General features: G+C 61.9%; 1 protein-coding gene across 6 annotated transcripts; it reads right to left on the bottom strand.

The window, feature by feature from the left end:
- Positions 1 to 378: 378 nt before the first annotated feature.
- PLXNB1 (plexin B1) lies at positions 379 to 27,752 on the bottom strand. Of its 6 annotated transcripts, XM_021686945.1 has the most exons (39): positions 25,267 to 25,319; positions 24,732 to 24,861; positions 23,264 to 23,316; positions 21,522 to 22,634; positions 20,562 to 20,744; positions 20,074 to 20,202; positions 19,877 to 19,977; positions 19,454 to 19,586; positions 19,010 to 19,166; positions 18,637 to 18,745; positions 18,445 to 18,553; positions 17,385 to 18,071; positions 17,053 to 17,175; positions 16,743 to 16,865; positions 16,393 to 16,486; positions 16,145 to 16,317; positions 15,831 to 15,982; positions 13,537 to 13,642; positions 13,259 to 13,395; positions 12,792 to 12,968; positions 12,405 to 12,576; positions 11,981 to 12,223; positions 11,056 to 11,232; positions 10,831 to 10,979; positions 10,217 to 10,317; positions 9,895 to 10,112; positions 9,540 to 9,718; positions 9,332 to 9,398; positions 8,961 to 9,107; positions 7,920 to 8,088; positions 7,521 to 7,624; positions 7,361 to 7,445; positions 6,948 to 7,120; positions 6,581 to 6,741; positions 6,337 to 6,484; positions 4,645 to 4,709; positions 4,426 to 4,501; positions 3,413 to 3,487; positions 380 to 2,261 (listed from the first exon to the last, which is right to left on the bottom strand). In XM_021686945.1, the coding sequence occupies exons 4-39, from the start codon at positions 22,626 to 22,628 to the stop codon at positions 2,157 to 2,159; spliced, it is 6,414 nt and encodes a 2,137-aa protein (XP_021542620.1). In that variant the 5' UTR covers positions 22,629 to 22,634; positions 23,264 to 23,316; positions 24,732 to 24,861; positions 25,267 to 25,319; the 3' UTR covers positions 380 to 2,156. The 6 variants fall into 6 exon arrangements, with proteins under 6 accessions (XP_021542621.1, XP_021542620.1, XP_021542619.1 ...); XM_021686946.1 differs by lacking the exon at positions 24,732 to 24,861 and having other exon boundaries at positions 379 to 2,261; positions 7,920 to 7,998; positions 25,267 to 25,296; XM_021686944.1 differs by lacking the exons at positions 24,732 to 24,861; positions 25,267 to 25,319 and adding an exon at positions 27,689 to 27,752.

Below are 27,752 nucleotides of genomic sequence, written 5' to 3'. Positions count from 1 at the left end.
AGGTCCTTTGTACTCTAACACGATTGTGGGAAATACCACGCCACAAGAGCCCATTTTTGCCACCTCGATTGGAAAAATTAGGAAGAGAATGGTCAGTCTAGATAAAACTGTGGCCAGACCCAAGTAAGCAATCACAAAGAGCTCTTGGAGCTGGACTCTGTTCTCAGCTGTGGCGTTTGACGGAGGACTTAGAAATTCCTGCGTTATCGGGGCGCCTGGGTGGCTCAGTCATTAAGCGTCTGCCTTCGGCTCAGGTCATGATTCCAGGGTCCTGGGATCGAGCCCCGCATTGGGCTCCCTGCTCGGCCGGGAGCCTGCTTCTCCCTCTCCCACTCCCCCTGCTTGTGTTCCCCTCTCTCGCTGTGTCTCTCTCTGTCAAATAAATAAAATCTTTAAAAAAAAAAAAGAAAGAAAGAAATTCCTACGTTATCATGGTAGATTTTCATTCTCCACCTTTATCAAAAGGCTGAGACGTGAACGTGAACAACTCATAGCACGTCCAACACTCAGCCCTCCTGGGCACGCAGGGACCTGGTTTCTTCCTTTTGAAGCACTAAAGCTCCCAGCCTCCCAAATGATGGTGGCTGACTGCTGACCTCTCTGACTCTGGTCCCGACAAGGGTCAGCAATGGCGGGGGGTGGGGGGGCCCTTCGGTGCAGAGAATAGCAGCCGTGACCACAGTGGGCACGGACAGACCAGCGTGGCTCCTGCTGTCTTAGGGCCATTGGGAAGGAAGGAAGGGGCTCCTCTTGGAATCTATCAGCCTCGGTCTCTTCAAACCTTGAAGACCCCTGAGTGGGGGGTGGGGCCTCTGGTTAGAACGGAAGGGAGGCTGGGGGTCTCTGGGCTTGGGGAGTTAAGCAGAGAGCCACAGGGGAGAGCCTTGTCCAGATTCAAGGGCGTTTCTGTCCGGCAGGCTGGCCTCCTACTGAGGCCAAGGGTGGTCTCAGTCAAAGGGGCATCAACCCGCAGCCCTTTAGGCCCAGCCAGCAACACAAGACCCGACGGAGACAGTCTCGGCGCTCACCTCCGGCTACGAATCAGGAACCACCACCCAAGGTGGCCTTCACACAGGCAGACAGTTGGGTCGGGCCCCCGGCCTCGGACGCCTGGAGTATCCAGGAGCCCCTTCAAATGTCCCAGGCGTGGGGAGCCCGGAAACAGGAGCGTGGAAAAGGGCCCCAAGACCCACTGTGCCTGGAGTCACCTGCACTAGCGTCCTCCTCTCCCAGTTCCTCCCAGACGACAGGACACGGACGGCAGTCTGAGAACACTTGCGCTGCAGACAAGGCAGGGCCCCTAAAGGGACTCCAACCCCTCCGCCTCGGGTTGCAGGCTCCCCAGCCCATCCTGGATGGGGTTCTCGCTGCAGCCTCTTGTGAGGGTCATGAGAACCCCCCCTCCCCAGCACACACACAGACACGACCCAGGGTACAGATCCCACTGCCCCCAGTGCCTGCCAGGCACGGCTGCCACCCTCCTACCAAGGGAGGGGCCGGGCCAAGCCCATACATCAGACGCCATGCGGTGTGTTATCCTTTAATGAAGAGCTGGGTCAGTGGGGCCCCCACTCTCCCCCCGGCGCCTGCAGCAGGTGCCCCTCACCACGGGCTGCCTCTGAGGCACGGTGAGACCCGCTGAGGGGTCAGTCTGCAGCGGCCTAGCAAAGGCATTCCTCTCTCGGACCCAGGATTGGGGCAGCAGCTAAGGCCAGAGGCAGCTAAACTGAGGTCAGGGACGACCGAGGAGGACAGGACAGGAAGTGGGGCTCTCCTCCTCCCCCTCTGCATCCCAGTGGGATAAAGGCCAGTGTTCAGGAACAGTACAGTCTCTCCAGGGGCCGGAGGCCCTTCCAGCCACTCGCTGGAAGCCCTTAGTCCCTGACTCCCCACAGACTGACGTCACACACAAAATAGCCCACGGGGTCACTGGGCTCAGGGAGCAGGCTGGGCACCGCCCGATCAGCCTCAAGGCCCCAGGCCTGCGAGGTAGGTCCAGCAGGGCCCAGGCCAGAGGCCCCAGGGGACTGGGAGCCACCTTCCACTAACTCTGCTTGTCGGGCACTACAGGCATCTAAGAAGGTCGCTTCTCCCCCACGGTTCCAGGGCCGCCCGGGCAGGGCTGAGGCAATGGCAGGCCAGGGCTGGCCAGGTCCCTACAGGTCTGTGACCTTGTTCTCCACAGCAGCTGCAACCTGCTGGAGCCGGTAGCCCAGCTGCATCTTCTGAGCCGTGCCGTCCTCCTCCAGGGCAGTGATGATCTGCAACGGAGACCGCCGGTCAGGGGCGCCCGCCGCCTTCACCCGCTGCCTTCACCCGCACACGTGGACCGGCCTCCTCAGGTACTGCGGCACAGCTGGGGCGGTACCCCAGAAGCCCAGCGAGCCCCCCCACTTCCGCAGGGCCTGGCTGGTGAGGTCAGCATAGGGTTTTAAGGATTCGAGAGGTGAGAATGAGGTACTTTACTCCATACTTAGCACTCACAGTAACAAGCATCCACCTCCACCGGCAAGATCATTTTGAGCGGAGACCACCTGCACCCGCCATGCTGGCCTTTTCGCCACGAACCCCCTAGAAGCCGTGTTCCAGCCATCATGGCTCCCCTTGCCCACCGGGTAAGAAGCATTTCCTAATTTCCTACTGCCAGGTGCTGGGCAAGGAGGAGAGAGCCCGCAAGGATGGGACCCAAGTGATCCTGCCCTCATAGAGCTCACCCACCCAACACCCGTCTGTGGGTGGCCACAGGGGGCACGGTGGGACCCGGGAGGGGTCTCCACCCTGTCTGCACGAGGGCACGTGACGCCTCACACACCCCCCGCCTCCCTCACGCAGGGGCTCGCACTGCTGGGGCAAGGTGCCAGGAATTCACATCTGTGCACCACTCGTTTGTGAAATGACTGTCCTCACTCCGGGCCTGGGCCACGAGGCAGGCTCCGCATCCCTGAACAGCAACAGCCATGTCTCGGGAGCCACAGACAGCTGGGCGCACGATTCTGGTAGGCACTTAGCAGGCTGACTCCTAGGTGCTCTGATCTCGAGGCCCAGTCCAGGAATCGCCCAGACAGCCCCCTCGCTGGCTCTGTTGTGCCCGTACCCACCCCCGGCGGGACCCCCTCTCTGGCAGCTCAGGCCTCCCGAAGACGTGGCCGTGCACAGCACACAGCCACTGTGGACTCCGGGAGGGATGCGAGCTGGGGCAAGGTGGGGGTACAGGTGGCAGCTCTGTGTCCTCCCAGCATGTCCCCCACACCACCTCCAGGCCCTGGCAGATCCCCCAGCAGCCCTGCCCCAACGCCTGGAATCCCTGCTGCTCCCGAGGAGCGTAGATGGAGAGGGCGAGGCCAGGTTAGAGCACAGCCAGTACCAGGGCGCGCCCTGCTCCGGGCCCGGGGTTCTGAGCGGTTCTGCCCACCTGGTCATAGTACTTGTTGATGTACTTGTAGAGTTCATGCAGGGCCACTCGTGCCCCGAGGTCCCCAGAGTAGTTCTAGGGAGGAGAGGAGACAAGAGATGAGAGATGAGGGGTGTTACCAGTCACAGGATCCCTGGCAAATGGGGCAGGAGGTGGCGGAAGGGCCAGGCCCCGCAGCAGGAAGCCCCATCAACACACCAGGGCTTCCGGGTCTGCAGTGTGAACAGGGCCCTGCCTCTCTCCCCTCGAGGCACCAGCTGGGAGCCCAGGGTCCCGGGTGGTGGCAGGGCCCCGCGGGACAGGTGCCGCTTACGGGCTGTGACCCAGCATTGGTCTGCTCTGATCTCCCTCACGTCTCCCGTGAGGTCACACCAGGCCCCTCCACGGGGCCATCTGGGAGTCTGCACCTCCTCATCAGGACAACGTCAGGGGCTGAGATAACCTGACTTGTGGAGCTCCTATGGGGGTCAGGAGCGTGGCCAAAGCACCCCCCCAAGCAACACCACCAAATCGCAGCTGCTGTTGTTACTGGGTGTGGTCTGTGGTCCGCATCATTGTTTCAGAAACACTGCTTGTTAAGTTGCCTGCAGTTTACATTTGGGGGCTGTTTTAGGAGCAGGTGGGGGCGCATCTACACCCCTGAGGGAAGCAGAGAGGTACAGAGCCAAGGGCAGGCCAACCTGGGCAAGTCCTGGGGCTGAACCCCAGCCAGCTCACTGCCTTGGATGCACCATCCCCAGACCCCGGCCCCGGGCCGCAGGCACCCAAGCACCTGGCTGGGTCAGGTTAGGTGGGAGCTGCCAGGACAAGGCCCTACTGCTCTGTACTGAGACATTGGGAGCCCCGGTCTTTTACAGTGGCCACTGGAACATTCTGAATTTATGATGATGGTCTGTGTCCTGCCCCAACCAGCTCACAGGATTGCTGAGGTCCCCAGGGCTTCCTTGCAAAAGAGCAGGATCCTCATGGCCGGAGACCTGCACCCCACCCAAGAAGCAGAGGGAAGGCCATACCCGAGACAGCTCAGCCAGGATGGAGTTCATCTCTTGATCACTGGCAGGGACGGTCTGCCTGATGTCTGCGTAGTACCTGTCAGAGACCATGTGTACGGCAGCTGCTGCGTAAACAAGCCACGCCTCACCCCACCAGGGCCCACCCCTGGGCTACAGCCATAAACATCCATCCATCTGTCCACCCATCCCCCTTCCAGACCCACTGCCTCATTCTCATACCTTTCCACCATCCGTTTGTAACGGGGAATATCTCGAGCATATAGAAGTTTGTTGATGGGGGAGTCCTGGGCACCAGCAGGAAAGAAAGAGGAGAGCTCCCTTAGGGTGACCAACTGCCCCGGTTTTCCCAGCACCATTTCAGTTTTAAATATCCCAGGAACCCCTCAGTCCCAGGAAACTGGGATGGTTGGTGCCCCTGGCCCATTTCCTTCTGCAAGGACCTCCTCTGCCCGTCCCATCCACTGATGTCCAGCCTCCGCTTCTGTCACCTCAAGCTTCTCCCCGAATTATTCTAAGGTCACTTCTCAGCTCCAACTGCCTTGACCTGCATCCAGCAGGGAGACGACACGCAGGGTGGGAGGGTGCAGCGGCGTGTGGGGCCCTAATGCCGCTTCTCCACGTGCTGCTCATTCCCCATGTAATCGTTTTAAAAATCAGGAAACTGACCCAGAAATTTAGTAAACTGCCCCACACCACCTCACCCGGAGTGGCTGAGCTGGCACCTGAAGCAGGTCTCTCAGGTCAGAACCCACAATTTTAACACACCCAGACGCGTCCTCCACCACCGAAGTGGGTTCCAATCCCAGCCCTGCCCCCGCAGCCGTGGGCTCTGGGCAGCACACTTCTGTTCTCGGCACCTGCTGCCTCATCCTAGAGCTGCTGGGAGGGTGAGGCAAGATGGCACCACCCCACGTGGGCAGCGATGCCATCCCTGGGCCTGAGTCAGCATGCATGCCTTCTCATCAACTCTCCGTGGGGGGACCCTTGGCATTCCTGGTTTGCACTATTCCTGAGCTACCCAGCAAGCATTTGCACTTTTGCTGGGAAGGGGAGACAGTGTGAAGGTTGGGCAAAAACCCAGCCACCACACAGCATCCGCCCACCGTGGCCCCCAGGTCCAGGTGGGGGCCTGTGGTTTCTCAGTTCCTTGTAGACAGAGTGACGGGAACACAGAGAACAAAAATGGGCCCCAAAAGACAGCACTACAGAGTAGAATTTAACATTCTGTTTCCCCACAGAGGTCTAGAGATCCATCTCCCAAGAGGTACCAGGCTCCCCTCATGGGCCTGAGGAGCCACGGGCCCCGCCTGCTGGGTGGCTGAACAGTTGCAGCAGTGACCCCTTATCTGTCATGGGACTTCCCTGGCTCTTACTACTGGACAACAGCCCGCCACGGCCACGTGCTGCCAGCCGGCCCCGGCCCCTCCCGTCCGCTTCTCAGCTCCCCCCACCAGCACCTCGCTCCACGCCTGGCGCTCGCTGCCCTGGACTCTCCTGTCTACACTGCACTGGCAGGCAGACAGCACCTCCGCCCGTGTACAAGCAGGGGTCACTCTGATCCCTGGGCCTCTGGTGAGCCCAGACTGGGAGGAGGGGAGCCTGGGGTGACGGGGGTCGGGGGGTGGCCCACCAGGTGGTTTCCAGATGCACAGGTGGCTTCTACAGTCCCAGAACAGCTCCAGGCTGCCTGCTGGTTTTGGCTCCCGAGGGGTCGTCTCTGAAGACTGAGGCACTGCCACCTCCCAGGGACAAAGCCCGGCCTGGGGCTGGAGTCACAGGCCTCCCCTAGCCCTCCTCCTTGACCTTCTCGGCCAAGCCCAGAATCTGTGCGCACACAGCACTGCCCACCCCTGGCCCCGGACCCCCCCCACCCCCGAGGCGTGCCCTCCGTGTCCACCCGGACCCACTCACCCGGCCCAGCTTGTGGTCGGCCAGGGTGCAGGCATCCATGAAAGTCTGCGCGATGACCAAGAGCACCGCATCCATGTTATCAGACGTCTGCACGTCGAACACAAACTGCGGGTTTTTTATTATATTGATCCAGAACCTCAGGGGCAGGCTGTGGGTGGGGCAGGCGTGGCTGATGAGTGTGCTGGGAGGCAGGAGAGAAGACCCCACGCACGCCTGGCCCACCGGGCTCCAGCCCCACCCCCACCTGTTCGTCTTCCAGATGTGGACAGTGTCCTGGTCGGAGATGCCGTGCTGCTGGGCCTGCTCATCCAGCAGGTCAAAGAAGTACTTGATAGCAAGCGGCACGGGGCAGCTGGTGCTAAGAATCACCTGGAATAGGTCATCCACAAACTTCTGCAGGGTGCCCTGTGGGGGAGGGGAAGCCCAAGAGGAAGTATAGTCAGCAAGGGGACCTCAGCCCCAGCCCGGCCTCGGAAGCCTCATGGCACTATGCCCGTGTGAGCCCCACACCACCCCCAAATCCCATAAGTAGCCGTCCTCCCCCACAGCCCAGACCCCACTGCCTGTCCTGTCCCTGACCCCAGCCTCCAACCCCATCCTTCCTGCCCCACCTTCATGGACAGCAGGCGAGTCAGGTAGATCTCAGGGATGGCCTTGGCTCGCTCGCGCTCCCCGCCCCGAAGGCTGCCCCTCCGAGGCCTGGGGGGTTCCGGCTCCTCACTTGGCTTCACTAGGTGCCAGGGCCGGATGCCCCCCTCATCCACATCCTCCAGCATTGGGGTCCCTGTGCCAAGACCCCACAGCTCGTCACCCCTCATCAGGTACCACCTTCCCTGGGCCCCCAGGGTCCTGCCAACTTCCAGGAGTGGAAGCATGGGTTGAGGGCTTCTCTAGGTGGAAGGGAAGTAGACACAAGCCCACCCTAAGGTCCAGAGGACTTTGCCCATTACTGGGGACTGGGCAAAGCGAGGGCAGAGGACAGTGACTGGGTGGAGGCTGGATGGGGGTGGGGGAGAGTACTCACGCTCTCCAGGGACATAATCCTGGTTTTCCCGGAGAACGTGCTTGGTGAGGCAGGGAACCAGGGCCACAGTTGCTCCGTCTGGGACCTGATGATCACAGCTGGTGACCCCTCCACCAGCCCCACCCCACCATACCCCTCCTCCTGCTCTTACCCCTCCCACCTTGTAATGCTGCAGGGTGTTCAAACGCCTCCACAGACCCTGGACTTCCGACGTCACATCCTCGTCAGAGAGAATGAGATGCCCTGCTACCCCAGACCGCCACTCTGCAAGAGCAAGGTGGGACTTGAGGGCTCCTGGGACACTCTTCCTGCAGGTGGAGGCCTCCTCCTCCTCCACAGGGACACGGGCCCACCATCAGGGGGCAGCCCCACCCAACCTCTGCAAAGACTAGGATGGGGCCCCTCACCACGTGAGAGGTTGTCCGTGTAGAGGGATTCCACAGCCCACCGCTGCCCCATGCCCACTGAGCGATATGCGGCCCCTGCAGGGCTGGGCCAGGGCCAGCTCAGCCTTCACTCTGGCTCAGGCCCCCAGGCTACCCTTCCCCTCCACCCTCACCGACATCCAGGGTGCGGGGGTCTGGCCGCTGGGCAAGAGGTACTCCTTTATAAAGCTGGTCCAACATCTTCTCTTTGGCCTGGGAAATGGTGTCACAGTCCAGGACCTTCACAGGCACACCCTGGGCCTCTCCCGCGCCAGGCCCCACAGCCAACAGTGCATTCAGGGTCTACCAAGGTAGACATGGGAGCAGTCAGGGCTTGTGCCCCACATGGGATGACCAAGATGCAGGGACAGGGACAACCCATGAGGAAGCCACTGCCTCCAACCTTCAGGCACCAAAGAGTCCCTGATTCTTGTCTCTTCACTGGCCCGCCCCCCTTGGGACAGCGGCTCCCTCCACTGTGACCCCAGCACCTAGCACAGTGCACTAGGGAAACAGGTGAATGGCAGAAAAAACAAGTGAACACAAGGCCCTCTTAACTCAGGTCTCTGGGTTCCTGGCTCAACTGGTCAGGCTGAGGCCTGAGAGAAGCCTGCATGAGAAGTGACGAGTCCCTACCAGCCTGGGAGATGAGCAGGTCTGGTGGAGCCTGCATGAGATTTTACCCAAAGGCGCCCCGTGTGGGTCGCCGGGGAAAGGACTCCACTAAGGGGAAAACAACCCAAAGGAAGAGATGGCCAGGTCTGGCAGAACTGGCTCCTGGCTTGGTGGGCACATCACATCACTGGCATGACACTGGACAGGCAAACACTCAGGGCCTGGCCCAGTCCAAGGACTTGGACTGCTCCCCAAACCTTGGCTGTGTCCACACTGACCCCACTCCAAGCCTGAGGCCCTATCCTCCAGGCCCTCTGCCTCAAGGACTGGCCCTCAAGCCTCTATCCTGCTGCGCTAGTCTAAAGGCCTCTCTCCACAGCCAGAAGTCAGGCTAGCTGTAAACCAGACATAGACATTCATAACGACCACACATGCTCATCCTCACCAGGGGCTGACACCGCTGTGCACGAACATGTTCACACGATCTGTCCCTCCCTCCCTCCCTGTTCCCCTCCCTCACTTCCTGTCTCCCTATCCCCCTCCCTTCCTCCCTCCCTCACCAGGGGACGGTACTCCACATCCTCTCTGAGAAGGCGGTTGTCATTCAGGGTGTATTTGGCTTTGCCAGTCACGCTGTCCACTGGTCCCTTGTCCACTTGATGCTTAATTCCCCGGAAGAGCATGTACAGAGGCTCCCCGACTGAGTCCTAGGGAAGGGACGGGCAGTGAGGACCCCCAGGGCAGATAACAGGCATGAAACGGAGTTATATGGGACACGCTGGGGAAGGGGACAGGCTGCAGAGGGCCTACAGTGACGGAGACACGCTGGGCAGGAGTATATGAGCTGCCTGGGGGCTGGAAGCTGTATGGTTTAGAGTCCTGCCCTGCCCTGGGGGGCAGCCCGAGCCCCCTCCACCTCTGCCTCCCTCACCCTCACGAAAGTGTACAGGCAGATGGACATCCAGTTGGTGAGCAGCTTCTCCACCACGGTCTCTGTCCTAGGAAGACAGGAAAGGGGAGGGGCGGGGGGGGAGGGCTGTCTGTGATGCAGAACCCCAAGCCCCAGAGGGCCTGCCTCAGCTCCTGGCTCCAGCTCTTACAGCCACCCAGCCCCCATGGCTTCCGACAGCCGCACAGACCTGCGCAGCATCAGCTTGGGGTTCTTGGCCACATACTGGGCCACCAGGTCACTGAGCAAGGTACGAAGGATGTCGGTGAAGTACTCGAGCTTCCCATGCAGTGCCACGGTGAGCAGAGAGGCCACATAGGCACGGTCCCGAGCCGAGAAGGTGCGCTGGCTCTCCAGAGTGTGGATGAACTGGTACCAGGGAGACCGGATGGGGAGCAAGGGAGGGGCCGATTCAGAAATGGAGGGAGAGAGAAGGGGCAGGGCTGGGGCAGGAGGGGTGGGGCCAGGAGCTGAGGCAGGCCCTCCCCGCCCCCCGCCGGCCCCCCCCCCCACCACCCCAAGGCCTGGGGCGGGGCGCCTGGCACCTTGGTGAGGAAGAGCTTGCTGTTGAGCAGGTTGGAGAGCTGCCCCAGCCCTTGTTCCACAGTGGGGCGCCTGCTCTCAGGGACACCCAGGTCCCGGTGCAAGGGCGACTCCTGGTGCCCAGGGAAGAAGACCCTCTCGGCATACACCTTATAGTCGAGGAAGGGGATACCACTGCCCAGAAGGTCACTGGTGAGATCGGTCATCTCGGTCATGAGGTCTGTGGAGCAGAGGAGGCCAGGCTGGGGCATGGATCCCACGCCATGGGAGCAGGCTTGGGCAGAGCCCTGGAGCATCTTCCAGGCCTCTGCTATGCAGCCTCACCTGTGAACTCCTTCTTGCAGCGGTCCCGCACGCTGCTCTCCAGGTTCTCCAGCTGGATCTGGACCTTCTTGTAGTCCCTCAGGGCCTGCTTGCTCTTTCTCCTACTCAGCGCCAAGGTCAGGAAGCGGGAGGCCAGTCAAGGCCAGAGCCCTTTCTGGTGCCCCGGGCCCAGGCCTGTCTACCCCTGCCTCACCCTGGCCCAGGCTGGCAGCGTCTAACACGGCCATGCCCGGCCAAGCCAAGGCCTCGCCCAAAATAATTAACCTGTCCTGTCCTAAGCAAGTCACACTCCATCTCCAGTCTAGCCCAACAGTTTAGCCCTGGGATCAACAAACTACAACCAGGCCAAATCTGGCCCACGAGCTGTTTCTGCCAATAAAGATTTATTGGCACATGGTCACACCCGTGTGTTTGCCTCTCAGTCTGTGGCTGCATCTGCACGGTCACAGCAGAGTGGAACCATGGCAACTGAGGCCACTTGGCCCACAAAAGCCTAAAATCAGTACTCTCCGGCACCTTCCAGAAATGTTTGTTGACCCCTGGCCTCGTCTGCCCTTCCCATCCAGCCACAACCCCCTTGCGGTCCCAGCCCAGCCACATCCGGCTACACCCACCTGTATATGAGGACAATGATGATGACACCCAGAGCCAGAAGAGAGGTGCCCACCCCCAAGCCCACCTGGGCTGCCATGGGAAAAGCCACGGGGCTCTCGCCATCGTACTGCACGTGGCCCAGGGAAAAGCGCAGGTTCCCCATCTGCACCTACGTGGGAAGCCGCCTGTGAGCAAGGTTTCAGCGCGTGCCTGCGGCCCGGCCCGGCCCACGCCCACCTACTGACCGTGAACTCGGGCAAAGCGTCCGGTGCCTCTCGGAGGGCGTGGTGCCGGGGCAGGGGCTGCTCCAGGGGGGGCTCACAGTACAGGTGGTGGCGGGTCAGCGTCTTCACCACGCAGGGGCCATCCCCTATCATGGCCACCACCTCCTCCTTGGACATTGCAAGGTCCAGATTCTCCCCCTGGAACACGAGGTCACTGATGGATCACTCAGAACTCTTCCCTAAGGGGAGGAGCTGGTGGTCACTCAGATCCTATCCCCCCAAATGTGGGAAGGATGGTCCTGACACCCACCCCCAGGAGCAGGGCTGATGATGCCTCAACTCTTCCCCTGCAGGGGAGGCGACAGTCCATGGATATCTTCCAAGCTGCCCCCCCGACCCTCCTCTGCCCTTCCCATCCTTCTTCCCCACATTTTCACTTCTCCAGAGCTGAAACTCTGGACATTATACAGCTGCCCCCCAGTCCTCCCCACTTACTCACAAAGCCAGAGCCCCTACGGTGTCTGCTGGCCCACCAGGTGCGCGATGATGGGCTGTCCATCTACGGCCTTTCGGGATGCCCACCTACTGCACGTGTCAGAACCCATGCCAAGGGTTTGTCCACATTGAGCCAGGCTGCCAAATGGGCATCTGCCCAGGCGCCTACTGTGTACCATGCCCTCCAGCTACTGTGGGTGCCAGACCATTTACATACTGTCATTCAGACTCCTGCCATGGAGTGTGTTGGACCCCGGGAAAAGGACCTAAGCCCCGGCCAGACTCGGCAGGCTAGGCAGCCCCCGCCGGCCCCTCAGCCCTCACCACATGAAGGGTGAAGAACCAGATCCGTGCACTGGCCCTGGCTCAGCTGCTATGCCCCCCTTCCCCCAGCAGCAACGTCCAGCAAAGCGGAGGGCCGTGCGGCCCCACGCGTGAGTGGGCTCGGTACCTCAACAGACAGCACACTCCCGGGCTTGTGCCGGAACGGCGTGGTGGGGTCCTCGGGGTTGAGGGGCTGCAGAGTGGGGTTGGCCTCATAGGAGAAGGGTGTGGGGTTCAGCGTTGCAAAGTTGAAGACCAGGCTGTCGAGGATAAATTCCACCCGGACCCGGGGGTCCTCGGGCAGGCCTGGGAGGGCAGGCGTGTGGCACGTGATGAGCTGAGAGGAGTTTACGTGGCATGGCTCCTCAAACTGGGGCAGAGGAAGGAAAGACGGGGGACGACCGGTTGAGGGCCATGCAGGAAGGGGGTCTGGCAAGGACAGGGAGATAGCCTCTTCAGTACCCGCCACCCACGGCTGTGCACAGGGTAGAGCATGGGGTGACGGGGGAGGCGGCTAGCCCGTGCAAGCAGGGGAGCCCCAGGGGTCCTACATGATGACCGCCGCAGGAAGCACCGGGGGAGCAAGCTGTTTCCGGGATCACGCGGCGCCTCCGCCCAAACCCCTGGCTAGGCTGCGGGGCTCTTGGGGCCACAGTCACTCGGATTCTTGGTGTCTGTACCACATCCAAATTCTGGCCACGGACCCATATCTTACGTCCTCCACTGCAACACAGACCATGAACCGCCGGTGGCTTAGGAGAACCAGCCTAACCCAGGCCCAAGCCACATGGCCCCTGGCCCCACCAGCCGCACGGGAGTCACAACCTCCACCGAATGCCCTGCAACCTCCCCACATCCTAGAGCTGCGAAGACCACCCCTCCTCCCCCGGCCCCGACCCCCCGGCACATGCCACGCAGCTATGCCCTTGGCCCAGCACCTGAGGAAGCTCTTGGTGGGGCCAGCAGAGGTGACATTGGGGTCTGATGTGTACTCGAACTGGCTGTGTTGAAGCCTCCGCTCAGTGGCCCCAAACCACACAGCCACAGGGAGCGTGGCAGGCGTGGGGTTGGGGCTGGTCTCACACTGCAGCTGCTCGGCTTGCTGCTCCAGCAGCCTAGGGAAGGGAGGGACAAACGGAAGGCAGGTCAGGAAGGCGACCGGGATGATCCCAGCACACAGGACCCACTCAGGTCTCCGCTCACTCCCCTCAGAGCCGCCTGAAAGCTCCACAGGTGACCCTGGAGGCCACCTTCCCATGACAGCCCCAGCTTAGGGAGAGTCTGGCCACTTTCTGATGGAGCAGACCTGGCCCTCTCCCCCGACTTCGGCTCTCCCCAGCATCCCACCCCTCTGTCTTCTCCTTGGAGCTGATGGATTTTTGCAGAATGAGGAAGCAGCCCTCACAGGTGACAAGGCTGGTCTCCAACTACTACTCGGATGTCCTCCAGACGCCCAGTCAGGAGCTTGGAGCCGTGCAGGGTAAGGCGGGTGCCCCCGGCTCTGGGGCCCCGGGTGGGGAAGATGGAGTGCACCTTCGGGTCCTGTGGGAAGGGGGATAGGGAGAGATAGGCAGGCATGAGGCCACAAACAGAGAAGAAAGGGGAGCCTGCGGCAGACAAGAAGGCCCTAGGGTGGGAAGCCCCAGGAGGGCAAGCCAGATGGGCTGGGGGGAGCCACTTTACCTGGTAGGTGAAGTCATGCTCTGAGACACCATGTCCTCTTCCTGGCACCTCCACCGTCACCGTGCCAGCCACCTCCCCCCCGCTGGCCTCAGTGATACACACGAAGCTGTGGGCACAGGGCAGGCTGGGGTGCCGGGCTGCACCAACAGTCCCCTCAAACGGGCCCGGCTGCCCCCTCCCTGCCCCGATGGTGTTCTTCCCGCTCCCGAGGTTGACAGAGATCCTCTTACTTTGGAGGGAATGCCTTTGGCGTGCCAGGGGGCTTTGGCACCTGAGAATTCATATTCACGGTTTTAGTCATTTCAGGTCCAACTCTAAGGCCCCCTGACGAAGAGGAATTCACCTCTCTGTGTGGCACAAGTTTACAAGGAGCCCCCTGAGGCTGGCTGCGGGCATGAGGTGCTGAGCTAATGTGTGGCCTAACCACCACCACGCATGCCACACCACTTGCAAAGCGGTGGCAACTTGATTTCCTCATGAAAAAAAGTCCCTGGAAGCCTCTAGTCAAGTCTGGAGAGAGATGGAAAGGGAAAGTGAGCCATCTAAGAAGATGCTGGTTCTCAGCCAGAAAACAGAAGCTCGGGGCAAATCACTGTCCCCAGTGTGAGGCTGGCCGTGGCGCCATCCCGTGACATGGCCACACTCACTGCCAGTGCTTTGGAAAACAGGACAAGTGGTATGTAAAGTACCCAGGGGAGACTTCAACCAGAGAATATTTTAAACTCTTTATAAATCACTTTGTAAGTCTCATGGTTCTAGAATCATTAACAGTCTAGACAATCACCTGAAGTTTTGGGTCATAACACACTGAGGGGAAAACCACGTGCTCTAACAAAGTCTGGTTTGTTTTTTCATTTTTTTTTTTTTAAGATTCTATTTATTTATTTGAGAGAGAGAGCGAGAGAGAGAGCACAAGCCGAGGGGAGAGGCAAAGTGAGAGGGAGAAGCAGACTCCCCGCTGAGCAGGGAGCCCGATGCGGGGCTCAATCCCAGGAGCCTGGGATCATGACCTGAGCCGAAGGCAGACGCTTAACTGACCGAGCCACCCAGGCGCTCCCAAAGTCTGGTTTTAAAATACAGATTACAAGGGGCGCCTGGGTGGCTCAGTCGGTTAGACTGTCTGACTCTCTATTTCAGCTCAGGTCATGATCTTGGGGTCATGAGATCAAGCCCTGGGTCGGGCTCCCCACTCAGCATAGAGCCTGCTCAAGATTCTCTCTCCCTCTGCCCCTCTCCCCCACCCCACCCCACTGCCACTCACATACATGTGCGTGCTCACTCGCTCTTTAAAAATAAATAAATAGGGATGCCTGGGTGGCTCAGTCCGTTAAGTACCTTTGGCTCAGGTCATGATCCCAGGGTCCTGGGATCAAGCCCCACGTCGGGCTCCCTGCTCAACGGGGAGCCTACTTTCTCCCTCTGCCTGCAGCTCCCCCAGCTTGTGCTCAAGCATGCTCTCTGACAAATAAATAAAATCTTCAAAAAAAAATTAAAGATTAAAATAATAAATAAAATATTTAAAAATAAATAAATAAAATACAGATGACCAAAATAAATCAGTAAGTTAAATAAGATACAGATTACGGGACCCCAGCACGAGCCTACTGAATCCAGATCCCTGAGGGTGGGCGCAAAGGGCCCATTCCATGGTGGCTTTGGACAGGCTCTCCAGGTAACCCTGATGTTCAGCCGGTTTGGAATTTGCTGATTGTGGATATCTCCTTGGGAATGTCCCGTATGGGCACCTTTGGGACCCTGCAACTGCCAGCCAGGCTACCGTGACCCAGAACCTCTATCAGCTACAGGCCCTGGGAGGCAGCCGGGGTCCCAAGGAGCGGACTGCGGCGTCTGGCACCCAGCAGGCGGGCCACGAGTCCGTCCTCCTGAGGCGCCCTCCCGAGGCAGTGCCTAGGGAAGAGCAGCTGGTGGAAGGCCAGCCCCTGAGCACAGCTGTCTGGGATCTGAGAACCTTGTTACCACAACTACGTCCCTGGTCCCTGGAAAGCCAGCCGAGAACACCTGCACAGGGCCACCTGTCGGCTCAGGCAGGGACTGGGCTGGGCCCAGCAGTGATTCCCCAGCAGCCCAGGCCGGGAACATGCGTGTCTGTGCACGAAGCGGAGGTGAGGGCTCCGGGGCCTCAAATGGCAACCCTAGCTCTGTGGCACTGGGGCCAGAACAGGGAAAGGGGGACAGGGAAGGACAGATGAGCAGTGGGTGGGCAGCCGTGAGCGGGAAAGCCAATCGGGGAGCTCATGCGGTGTGCCGAACTCCCGTTGGTCCGGCCCACTCACCTACTAGAGACCTCGTACTCCTGAGCGTCCACGGCACAGGGCACTCCGGCCACCCTGACCGTGTCCTGTACGTCCTGCACATGCTGGCCCAGGTTGGAGCCCCTGATGGTGACACGGGTGCCTCCGTCTACAGGCCCCGTCAGCGGCTGCACCTGTTCCAAGACACAGACTGCTCACCTCCGCCCACCAGTCAGGCCTTGGCAGCTCGGAGAGGCAGACCCAGCCTCCCACCTTTGGGCCCCCTGGACCCACAGCACCCCCGCCCTCCTCGAAAGGCAGTGGTGAGGAAGGGACACGCCAGCGTTTCAACACACCGAGTGGATGAGGGGTGCGGGGCACTGAGTGGCCACAGCTTCGGTCTCGCCACAAGCCTCCTGGGCCACGCAACGTGGATGCTCTCCCTTGCACCACACGCAGCCATACTGGGGCCTGGCGGTTTGGCAGCGGCTGCAGTCCCCGTGTCCCACAGAGCAGTCGTACAGTACCACTGGGGGTAGCAGAGACAAATGTGAGAGGCAGGCGTGGAGGAGGCCCCCGGCCCCAGAGGCCCCAACTAGCTCACCATGCAGCCCGTCACCACTGTCCACACGCAGATGGCCGGCCCGACGCAGAAACAGCCCCACACGGAGCTCTGGCTGCAGAGCCTCGTAGCTGAGCTGCAGAAATGGGAGTGGGGTCAGAGCCCGCGGCTGGGGGAGGCCAGCCTGGGGAGGGGGTCCAGAAAGGACCAAAATGACCCAGTTGTGGGAGCACAAGGTCAGAGTTGGGGTGCAGGGACCCCAAGGCATACAGGGTCAGAGGCCAGAGCCGGGGCACCCGGACTCCCAGGATGAATATAGTGCAGCCAGCTGAGGTCGGAGGCCTGCCTGTGGCCAGCGCACCCTCACCCACCCGGGCCCTCGTGACCCGCACCTGGTGCCGCCGGCAGGTCACATGACACTGGGCATCCGGAGGTGGCTCGCACTCAACCTGGGCCTCGACTGCCACTTCGCGGCCCTCCAGCTCCATCACGCACTCATTGTCCCCTGGGCTGTCCTGGGGGCAGAGGCCACAGCTGGTGGGGCAGCTGGAGGAGTGGGCCCCAGGGAGCCCCACACGGGCCCCTAGCAGAGCCCCTGGGTTGGGACTGAGGGCCAAGCCCTCTTCCTGCTCTCCAGGGCTTGTGTATAGCCGGTCGACAGCCCAGGAAGCCACAAGTCCACCTACAACGGCATACACTCACCTGGAAGAGACGCAGGTTCCTGCCCAGCAGTCGGACCTCTCGCTCCACATGGACTGGCATCAGCGTGGAGCCCTGAACACTATCTACACAAGGGCAGGAGCTTGCCCCCCGGCTCACCTCCTCCTGCAGACACCAAGAGCAAGGCAGTCTATGGAGCCCACCCTGTCAACTCAGTGGTTCCCCGTGCAGAACCCAGGGCCCAAGGCCAGCGCGGAGCTGCAGAACCCACCCTGCCCCTCGATCCCTCCCGATGCAGGATCGCAAGGCAGGTAAGGGGCCAAGTCTGCCCTGTGTCCCCTCCCCTGAGGCCTCCTTCCTGGGCTGGGCCTCACCAGCTCCCAGAGCCCGGGGGTGTCGTATTGGTAGTCGAGGCTGGACAGGAGGATGAGGGGGGCGGGAGGGCCCTCGTGCTCAGCCGAGTCTCCATCACCTGAGAGGAGGGTGGAAGTGGAGAAGGCGGGCGTGTCACCCCCCGTCCACTCGTCCGCCTCAGGCAGCTCGCCGCCTTCTCTCATGAGCCAGTCCAGAGCGGGCTTCGCGGAGCCAGCGGCCCCTGGGAAAGTGGTGGCGGGAGCAGTGCCGGGGGGCTGGTCCAGGAGTGCCGCAGAGGGGTCGGCCTCGGGGCCAGGGTCTGCAGGGGCGGGGGGCAGTGCTGCTGCATCTGAGGGCGATGGGTGGGAGGCCGAGAGGTCCTCGGGTGTGGCCGTGGGTCCGGAGTCAGTGGGGGCGGGGACAGCGGTTCCAGGTCTGTGGGGGGGGTTGGGAGGGGGAGGTTCCTCATGGAGAGGTGACTCTGTGGAGGCTGAGGCGGGTATGGGACCAGGACCCGCCCCTGGCCCCCAGGGGCTGAGCAGGGAAGGCCTGTCCCCAGGTGGGACATCCGAGGCTGTGGCTGTGGAGGGGGCCCCAGGCTCCACGGGAAGGGTGTCGGGAGCAGGGGTGACCGGGGCCTGGGGGGCTTGCGGTGGGAAGGGGGTGGGTACATCTCTTGCCGGAGGGGCTGGGGAGAGAAGCGGGCTCTGAAGGGGGAGGCAGAGAAAGACAGGAGGGGTCACTCAGCAGGCAGGTGCGGGAGTGGGTGGCAGGCAGGCAAAGGGTGTGTTAAGAGGAAAGGAGACCAAGGGAAAGAGAAACAAAAACAGCCCGTTAATTCTCCAAAGGAGAGAGGGGAGGGCAGGCTCCAGGGGCATCTGTGCCGAGGTGGGGCCCGAGGCCCAGACCTCCCCTGCCGCTCAGCCACAAACGTCCTCTCCTGGAACTCCAGTGAGTCCGCCACACACAGCAGCTCAGGTGCTCACGACAGAGCTTCACGTGGGCGGGCAGGCACACAGACCCCGGGCCATCAGAGAAACCCGCACAACCCTGGGGGGCCCGGCTGGGGGTCCCGCTCACCTGCTGGCTGACCACCATCGGCCCGGCGTCACACGAGGCCTTGTGCGTGCACAGCTGCTGCCAGACACACCAGTTACACCCCCAGCGGTTGCTCACACAGGCCTGGCACCTGCACGGAGCACAGTCATGGGGCAGGCATCAGCGCGGGGGAGCCCGGGGGGCTGGGGGCTGGGGGGCGGGGGCGGGACTCACTGCGCAGACGGACGGAGCTCAGTGACGGCTACACAGTCATAGACAGAGAGCCAAGCTTTGGCAATCACCACGGCACCGAACCTGAGCTCCACGCTCACGGACACGTGGTCTGCAAAGTGGGAGAGAGGGCCCGGGCTGAGGAGCGGGGTTAGCACCCTCAGTGGCGAGGAGCGCCCAGGGTCTGGGGAATATGGTCCACAGGGCACAAAATGGGCACTTGAGGGGACTGGGGACTAGTCAGGGGACTCAGAGAAAGGTGCTACTTCAGGGCTCCCGGCCCGGATTCACACCTCACCCCAACCGCACCCCCTGGAGCAAGATGCGAGGAGCGTGGGGCTCCCAGGCCCCAGAGCTGGCCCCTTCTCTCACCCACCGGCTCCTCTCGGCAGTGCTGGGGCCTCGCTAGGGTCTGGAGAAGGGCACATCACACCAGAACTGGTCAGCAGGGCAGGACTCTGGTGATCCCCAAACTGGCAAGAATAGGACTCCCCTGGCCACAGAGGTGGCAGGTCAGGCACCGACAGGAAAACCTGCCAAGAGAGGCCAGGACAGGCCGTTGGAGCCACTGGGCAGCAGACCAGGGCCTGCTTCCGGGGCGCCCAAGATGAGCAGGCTCGGGCTGGTGGCTGCCGAGGGCTGGTGGCCCCGAGCCTTCACAAACGCCCTCTCGCCTGGGTGAAACAGAGAAAGCAAGGCCCCAAGAGAAGTGACTCGTAGAAGGCCATGTGGTATTTGGAGCATCTGACACTAAAATGCGAGGTCTTGACCCATCACCAGAGCCCTCCCCGTGAGAGACGCGCCTGCCCTGCTCATTCACCTCCCTCCGCTCCTCTCGGCTGATGTTGGCAGGACTTATAGCTGCCACTTGCAGACAGCCCAGCTCAGGCTGGAAGCTCCACAGCCACCGCTCTGGGCCCTGTCCCCGTGAGCACTCGGAATGGCGACTGCACCTGCATGAGAATGACGGGGATCCACCTTCATGGGGCAGGGACACCCCTAATACTGGGGACCTGAGCAGGATCCTCAGGTGGGCTGTGACACTAGGCTACGTCTGCCCTGGCGAGGCACTGAGGCCCAGGATGGAGGAAGGAGAGTGAGGCATCCAGGGGTCAGGGGTTGCAAGTCAAGGGTCAAGGACCAGGAATACTGGACAGGGCAATTATGCAGGTGCAGTGAGGGCAGGAGGCTGGGGTTGGGGTTGGGGAATGGGTCAAGGGTCAGGAGTCAGTGGAGCACTGACCTGCCAAGCAGCACACACCACCCACAGTATGGGTCCTTGTGAGCAAGACAAGATGCACAGTCCAGGTGCTGAGCACAGGAGGCCACGGGAACCTTGAGAAGCTATGACAGCAATCCAAACACCAGTAACTCATGGGTCCCTGGCCCAGCCCAAGGCCCCTCCCAGCAGCCAGGCCCCAGCTCTCGCCTGGCACTCACTGTGCTCTGGGTCATGACATACAGATGCTCGAAGGCCCCATCAAAGGTCAGGTCTCGGCTCACGGCAGACCCCTGCTGGATGTTCTGTGTGGAGTATGGGTGGCCATCACTCCCCGGACCCAAGTAGACCTGAGATCAGAGACAAGTTCTGGGACCCAAGTCCATGGCTATAGACCCAAGGCCCTCTCCTCTCCCCGAAACGAAGCAATTTACAAACTGAGTTTTTCTCGCTGGCAGTACAGGTCACACCACCCAGCCCTTGGGGAGGGGGCAGGGGAGGTCACAGGTAAATACCACCCAGCCCTGGGAAGAGAAGCATTAAGTCATCTCTCCCAGCCTTGGGGCCAGGGGCGTGTCACAGATCCCTCATCCCGGCCCCAGGGGTCACAGGCCCCAGGGGTCCCAGGCGTAGCTCTGCCCAGGCTGGTCACCAGCAGCCCATTCCCTCTAGACCCTGGGGCAGAGCCCAGTACCTCCTGTGCACTCACCCTGTGCAGTTGCCCTTGACTGTCACCCAGGAAAGCAATGGTGTGTCCATCCTCCACAGTGACTGCCACAGCTGTTAGCTGAACCCCTGGCCACTCCAGAATGGGCGTGGCTTCCAGGGGGACACGGCTGGCCATGGGGCTGGGCGTGTGATCCGAGCCACAGGGATAAGCATCCAGGGTATCCTACAGGCAGCAAGGCCAATAAGGCCCTCCCTGGACATCCCAATCCCCTGGTCCAGCCAGCTCTCCCTAAATGATTCTCTCTTCTCTGCCAGACCTCCTGGGACCACCTTATTCCCTCACCCTTCTCTTTGGGAGCCCCTATAAGCCTCATCCTCACCCCAGTCTCTCTGCTGGCCCTCCCCGACATCACCCACAGCTGCATCCTTAGCGTGGCCTTAGCTGCCTTGGACAGACTCCAGCAGCTCTTTACCCCACTCTTGATCCCCACCTGTCTGGGGCTCCACCTTCCCCCACCCATGGCTTTCCCCCGGTTTATGCGCTCAGTCTTCCCCTGGACCACTTGTCCGAAGCCTCCCGAAGCTTGCGTCCTCCTGGCCAGTCTGCTCCCCTGGGCCCCCGCCACCTCTCCCTCACTCAGTCCCCCTGGGTGTGGCTTCTTCCCTGTGTTATCCATCCAGAAGCTAGAGCCAAACAAGTCTCAACCTCACCTGCCTCCCTTGCTCAGGAACTTAAAACAGGGCCCATCCCCCTACATTCTTGATCCCTGCCCCAAACCCTAGAATCCTCAGTCTACCCACACAAATACCCTCGGAATGGCTGGCTCTCTGACCTCTGGGCAGCACGATTTCAGTAAGGCAGCTCTCCATCGCCCAGGCACAAAGAAAGCACATTACCTCCACTGACCTGCTCAGCCCCCACACCACCGCCAGCTTCCCTTCAGACCCCTCGGGCAGCTGCCCAGCTGTGACTGGCAGGCGGGGAGGCGCCGGGACTCACCACGGGCAGCTGTGCGCAGTCCGAATTGACATCGTACTCGATGTAGGCCACCTCCACGCCATCCTCGGCGCGGCCCTCCCTAGTGTAGCAGGCATCTCGAGTGCGGTTTGCAAGGCGGTCCACCTCGTCCAGAGGGAAGGCACAGAGGGCAGAGGCTCCAGACGCTCCGGCAGCTGCTGACGGAGGCCGGCCCACGGTGGGGGGAGCGGCCGAGGAGAAGGCTGCAAAGAGCACCTCCCCCTGGGCCACCTCCAGGGACGTGGCCACAGCCGCAGCCTGGATCAGCCCGTAGCGGCCACCCTGGCAAGCCAGAGGCAGCTCCACATAGGAGTAGTAGTGCTGGTCCCGGAGGCACACTCGGGACACATAGGCCCGGAAGGCTCTAGACTGAGCCTGCAGATCTCGCCGCAGGAACAGGAAGTAGGCACTGGCCCCGCGCGCAAAGGCGCTCACGAAGTGGTGGCTGTACTCAGAGAGGCGGCCCACGGCCAACTTGGCCGTCTCCTCATAGGAGAAGGCAGTTTGGGGGTCCAGCGGCCACAAGGTCCGGGTTGTGATGGGAGGGATGCCACCCCCCACCCCCCTGCTGGTGTAGCCCCGCCCTACGAAGAGAAGGGGCTCCCCAGCCAAGCCCTGGGCCACCAGTCCCACCGTGCTGACCGCGGGGTCATTGGCAGCCACATACTGGGTGTCCCCAGGGCGCTCGGGCCGCAGCAATAGCTGTTCCAGCTGCCCTAGGCGCCGCAGCTCACAGACCCCCTGGTGCACGCTCCCGCACACCACCAGGGCCCCTGGGCTCACCAGGAGCAGCTGGTTCAGGTTGTTGGTAGGCTGGGCCTGGGGGCACTCATCGGACATCACGGGTGGCAGGCAGTCCCTGCTATCTGGCACAGGGCCAGTGGACACGGTAGCCTCCAGCTGCAGCCCAGGGCTCAGCTGGAACAGGAAGTTGGTGGCCCCTAGGTAGAGAGTGCCTGAGGTGGGATCCCGAGCCAGATGCTGCAGATGTGTGCCATTGGGAGTGAAAGCAGCCGGTGGAGGGGGCTGGAGGGTGAGGACCCACCCGGCCCAGAGCGCCTGGAGAAGAGCTGGGCCGAGGGCAGGCATGGTCACCTGGCAAGGAGAGAGATGGAGAGCTGAGGGGCCACTGGTGGGACAGGACCATCACATTGCCAAGACGATCCTCCTAACCCAGGGAGTGAGCAGAGGACGCCTAGGGTTAGATGGCACTATGGTCCAGGATGACCCCAGGACCATGCACCAGCAAGGGGTCAGGAGATCTTTCCTGGAAACTTCAACACTGTCCATTTTCTGCAAGCACTTTTGTCTCAGGAGACCTCAATCCCACCCCACCACCCCTTCGCTCTGCGCTGCCCTGTGTCACCACAGGGTCCCAGGGGAAGGGGCCAGAGGGGCAGGGATGTGGGAAACACAGGTAAGGGGAAGGAGGGGCCCACAGCCCCCAGGAGGGAGAGGACCCCTCTGCACAGATGTCAGCTGCCTGGGGGGAAAGAGGGAGGGCAAGTTCCCATGGGCCATCTGCACATTAGAGCAGAGCAAGAATTGGATGGAGGGCCTTTTAGGCCAGGAATCCAGAAGGAATCTGCAGAACCAATGGCAAGATGAGGGAGGTTGAGGCTGCCAGGGCTGGGGCCTGAAAGACTGGATGCCACCTTGTAGAGCCCTAAGAAGAAGTGGGAGTCACGCTTTTCCCAGGTGGGTAGGTGTGAGGTCAGGCTCACCTGGCAGGGCCGGCTGGATCAGGAGACAACAGCATGACCTGTGTGGAAGTCACCTAGCCAGGGAGACAGCAGAGCATGAAGCTGGGGGCCCGGGCTCCCCTTCCCGCTGCCCAGCCTGCCAGTGGAACTGGGCCCAGCCTGGCCCTCGGCCACCAAACACATTCCACAGGGGACGCCTCCTCAGAGCCCACACAGGGAGGGGGAGGGCAGCGGAACCAGGCACCCTCAGGGCCTGGGAAAGGGCAGCGAGGAAGGAGCCCCACGGTTGGCAGGGCCCAGCCCCCTCCCCCCCGCCCCCAGCACGGCCCTGTCCCTCTGCAGCCCCTTCTCCCTTCCTGGCACTCTCTCTGTCTCACCCTCCGCCCAGACTCTGTCAGGGCACCCAGGTCCACACCCTCCACACGGGCCAGGGGCTGTCCTGGCCCAGACTGACACCAGCACATAAGCAGACGCAGGCCTGCACACACCAGGAGGCACACATGCCACCAGCCCTGCGAATGCACACCCACACATAAGCACACGGGCACTTGCACACGTACAGATGCATGCAGACGCAACATGTCCACATTGCACAGACGCATGGAGAAACACAGGCCATGCACCCCATATACTCAGACACCTGCACAAAGGCACAACCTCCTTACACAAACACACACTGCAAACAGGCATTCCACACAAGCACATGTCACACCCACCCACACTCAGACACCCGCGCGCACAGATTCATGCACACTTCCCTGGTTCGAGCCCTAAGGCCTACAGGGCCGTGGAAACCAGCACATCTCTTGCTATTTCTTCTCCTGCAGGTCAGAGCAGAGCCAGGGCCCAGGGCTGTGGGGGAGGCTTGTCCCAGAGGAAGTCACCATGTCCAGCTGTGTTCCCCATCCCCAGGGCCTCCTCAGACCCTGGGTGCCTGCTCTCCTCCCAGATCCCTCCCTGTAGGCCCCAGCTAAAGCCTGCCGGGAGCAGAAAACCATGGCAACACCATCTTCCCCAGCCCCAGGTGGTCCCCAGCCAGGAACACCAGGTTGATGAAATGCTGCTCCCAGGCCAGGAGATACTTTCCCTACTTGCCTCTGCCCAGGCCACGTTGCCCGGACCCTCCCGCCACCCATCTGCCAGGCTGCCTGAGGGAGAGCTTCCCTCAGCCTGGGGTCAGCTCCCCCCAGCCAAGACCCCACCAAGGTGCTGCTGAGACTGTCCCAGAGTGAGAAGGCTGGGCCTAAGTCTCGGAGGAGGGTCCAGCAGCCTGGTGGGAGCAGGGGAGCGGTGGCCACAGCCCAGCTGGGCACTGCTCCCGAAATAGCTTGGGGGTTTCCATTTTTAGTGTGCGGAGAACAGGGCAGCTCTATGGGAGCAGGAACAAGGCCGCCTCTGTTTGCTACCCGAGGGGGTTGGGGAAAAGGGATAGCAGGGAGAGTCGTGAACCCAGGACTATGGCAAGGCCAGGCTTCCAGGAGCCCCCCACCTTGTTTCCAAGGGATGGGGGAAGAGTTTCTTCCTCTGGGAAGACAGGGTCTGCCTGAGGATGGGCAGAGGCTATCTCCTGCACTCAGCTGCTGCTCACTCCCTCCGGCCACCTCCTGCCCAGGGATGCACTAGGGGCAGAAGGTCCATAGTTAGACCAAGAGTCACTCCATTCGCTTACAAACATTTGCTCAGAGCCTACTGCGTGCCAAGGTTTTCCAGCCCTCAAGGGGCAGCAACCAAGACACTCCCCAAATGTAAAATCACAACTGGGTCAAATGGCCCCCAGGAAAATGGAAGGGATCAGAATAGCTCCTGGCCAGGCCCACAAAGGAGGCTGGAGGCTGAGCCACTCAGGGAAAAGTGACGGGCCTCTTCAATCACTGAAGCAGGACCCTCACCCTTCCCCACGTACCGCAGGTGGAGAAGGGGGAAAAGAGGGGCAGTGACCTCTCCTCCCTACTGGGCACTCAAATTCACCTAACCTCTGCCACAGGCCAGAGCAGCCCCCAGCCCCTCCAGGCTGCCCCTCCTACCTCACAGGATCTTCAAGCAGAATCAGAGCGTATCTCTCCCCTGTCTTTGGAGCAGCCCCAGGCCTGAAGAATAAAGGTCAAAGCCCTCGAGTCCCCGCCCTCTTCCATCTAATGCATGCCAGGGCTCCCCCACAGATCTATTAGCTCCTGCTGGTCTGAACTGTGGGCTGCTTCACACTGCTCCCTGCTTGGAATGCCCACTCCCTCTCCATCTGCCTAACTCTGCCTGCCAACCATCTCCCAGGAGAGCCTCCCCTGTCTCCCCCAGGCTCCGTGTGGCAGATGGAATGGACATACCCAGCTACCATCCTGGTGTGGACGACAGCTCTGCCTTGGGCTGAGCCTTAGAGTTCCAGTTTGTAGAATGGGAGGCAGGACTGCTCCGGCCATTAAATATGGAATGGTGTGTGCCTGGCATGAGTGGCACCAACCAAGGCCACTTTTCTCTCTGTTCCACCCTCCCCATTCTAGACTTGAAGCTCCTTGCAGGCAAGGAGTGTGGCTTTTGATTCAGAGGTCCCAGCAACTAAGACAGCTATCAGCACAAAGCAAGTGCTCCTTACATGTTGAAAGAACCCCCATTTCACAGCCAAGGAAATCCAGCCAGTAGGGGAGATGTGGGGCCCACACCCCTCTCCAGGCCACTTGGCCTCTCAAAGGGGCAAGGTGTCAGGCCCACTTTTATTAATAACCAGGCCAGAGCAGACTGAAAAGGCTGGTTTGGAGCCAGGCCTCGTGTCCTCAACTTGCAGGATCACCAGATCTCAGGCCTCATCCAAAGTCACAGGCAAAGCCTAACTCTGCCTGTACTGGGGCCTCGGGCCTGCCTTGAGGTCTCTTCTGGGCCCACTTTTCTCTGGACTGCTTCAGCAGAGCCCACAGCTGCCTAACTTCTTTTTGCAAAGAGAAAGTAACTCCGGGCCGTCCGGAGGCTGTCCTCACCAACCAAATGGGCTAACAAACTCTGCCCTTCCACCTCTGGATACCCCAGCCCTCATCTACCAAGTCACAGGGATCAGTGGGAAACTGGCCTTTCCTTCCCCTTCTCCTGCTCGGCTCCCAGGGTCCACCCAGGAGAGGAGATTCATTGACAGTGCTGTAGTGCACATTGTTCGCCCTGTTGTCTGTGTGTGGAGGTGGGGTGGAGGGGCCCACCATTTTTGCACCACCCGCGAGGGCTCAGGAGCGCTCATCAATCACCCACCGCCTGGGTCGTGTCGGGAGGTGGGGGGGTCCCCCTCTGGGGATGCCTAACACAAGGCTCACAGTCCGCCTTTGTCAGTGCTGCCGAGCGTAGCCTGGAAAGGCTGTTAACGTACAGAGGGGAAGCCTCGACCTCCCCATCGGCTCTTCCTCCCTCCTCCCTCGGCCGCAGGGCAAGGACCCCACCAGTGGTCCTGGGAGGGCGGGGAAGGGGCCGGCCGGTCCCGGCTGAGGCGTCGGCGAGGAGGGGGCGCGGAGGAGCGGCTCCACCTCCTCTGTCTCCCAATCGCGTTACAGGCGGAGCCGCCAGAGTTTCCCTCAGTGCGGAGAAGTGTGGTCCCAACTCTCAGGACCGAAGCTGCCCACCACTCGCCCGGGCTGCCCCTGCCCGGCGGCATCAGGACCGAAGCTGCCCACCTCCCCCCAGGGGCCGCACCGCCACCCCCGGCCCCCCGCCCGGTCCCCGGGCCCCGCACTCACCACCCGGCCGGGCCCCGCGGGAGGAGCGCGCCGAGGCGGGCGCCGGCCGCTGCGGGCTCGGGATCTGCGCGCGGCGGTCTCGCTGCCCCCCCCCCCCCCCCCCCCCGGAGGTGGCTCCGGCGGCGCCGCAGCTGTTACCCGGAGACCGAGGGGCGGAAAAGCGCGCCCGCTGCCCGCCCCTCCCGCCGCGCCGCTGCCACCACCGGGAACAAAGGAGACAAAGCCGCGTCGGCCGGGCCGGGCTTCGCTCCTTCCCCCCGCGCCCGCCGGGCCGCCCTCCCCCCGCCCGCCGCCCAGGCCAGGCCGGAAGCAGCCGCGAGAGCCGGGCGCGCGGCCCCGAGCCGCCCGGGACCCCGCATTCCAGCCCCTACGGGCTCCGCACTTGCCGAGGGCGGGGACTCGACCCCTCCCTGTGGGGGCGCAGGCTGCACAGCGGCGGTAGCCACGGCAACGCGGGTCGCGGCCAGGCGAGCCGAGGGCGAGGAGTGAAGCCCGCAGCGCCGGCGGCCCGGCCCCACCCCGCCGGGCCTCACCTGCGCGCGGCGCAGGAACCGGAATCAGGAGCCCTCCTGGGATGGGCGGGGCGGGGGGCGCGCTCCGCACCCACAGGTGTGCAGGTCCCGCGCCCGGCCGCCTCCGTCGCCCCTCACCGGCCCCGCGGGCTCGCCAGCCACCACCCCCGCTCCAGCGCCGCGAGTTCCCTCCTTCCCTTCTGTGGCCGTCCTCCAACTTTCTTTACCTGAACTTCTCGGCGCCTGGTTTCTCCCCACCGCCCCTACTCTCCGGACTCCCTAACAGCCACC

The sequence above is a fragment of the Neomonachus schauinslandi genome, chromosome 1 (genome assembly GCF_002201575.2).
Source record: "Neomonachus schauinslandi chromosome 1, ASM220157v2, whole genome shotgun sequence".
NCBI classification, from domain to species: domain Eukaryota; kingdom Metazoa; phylum Chordata; class Mammalia; order Carnivora; family Phocidae; genus Neomonachus; species Neomonachus schauinslandi.
This window is presented reverse-complemented; position numbering and strand designations above follow the sequence as displayed.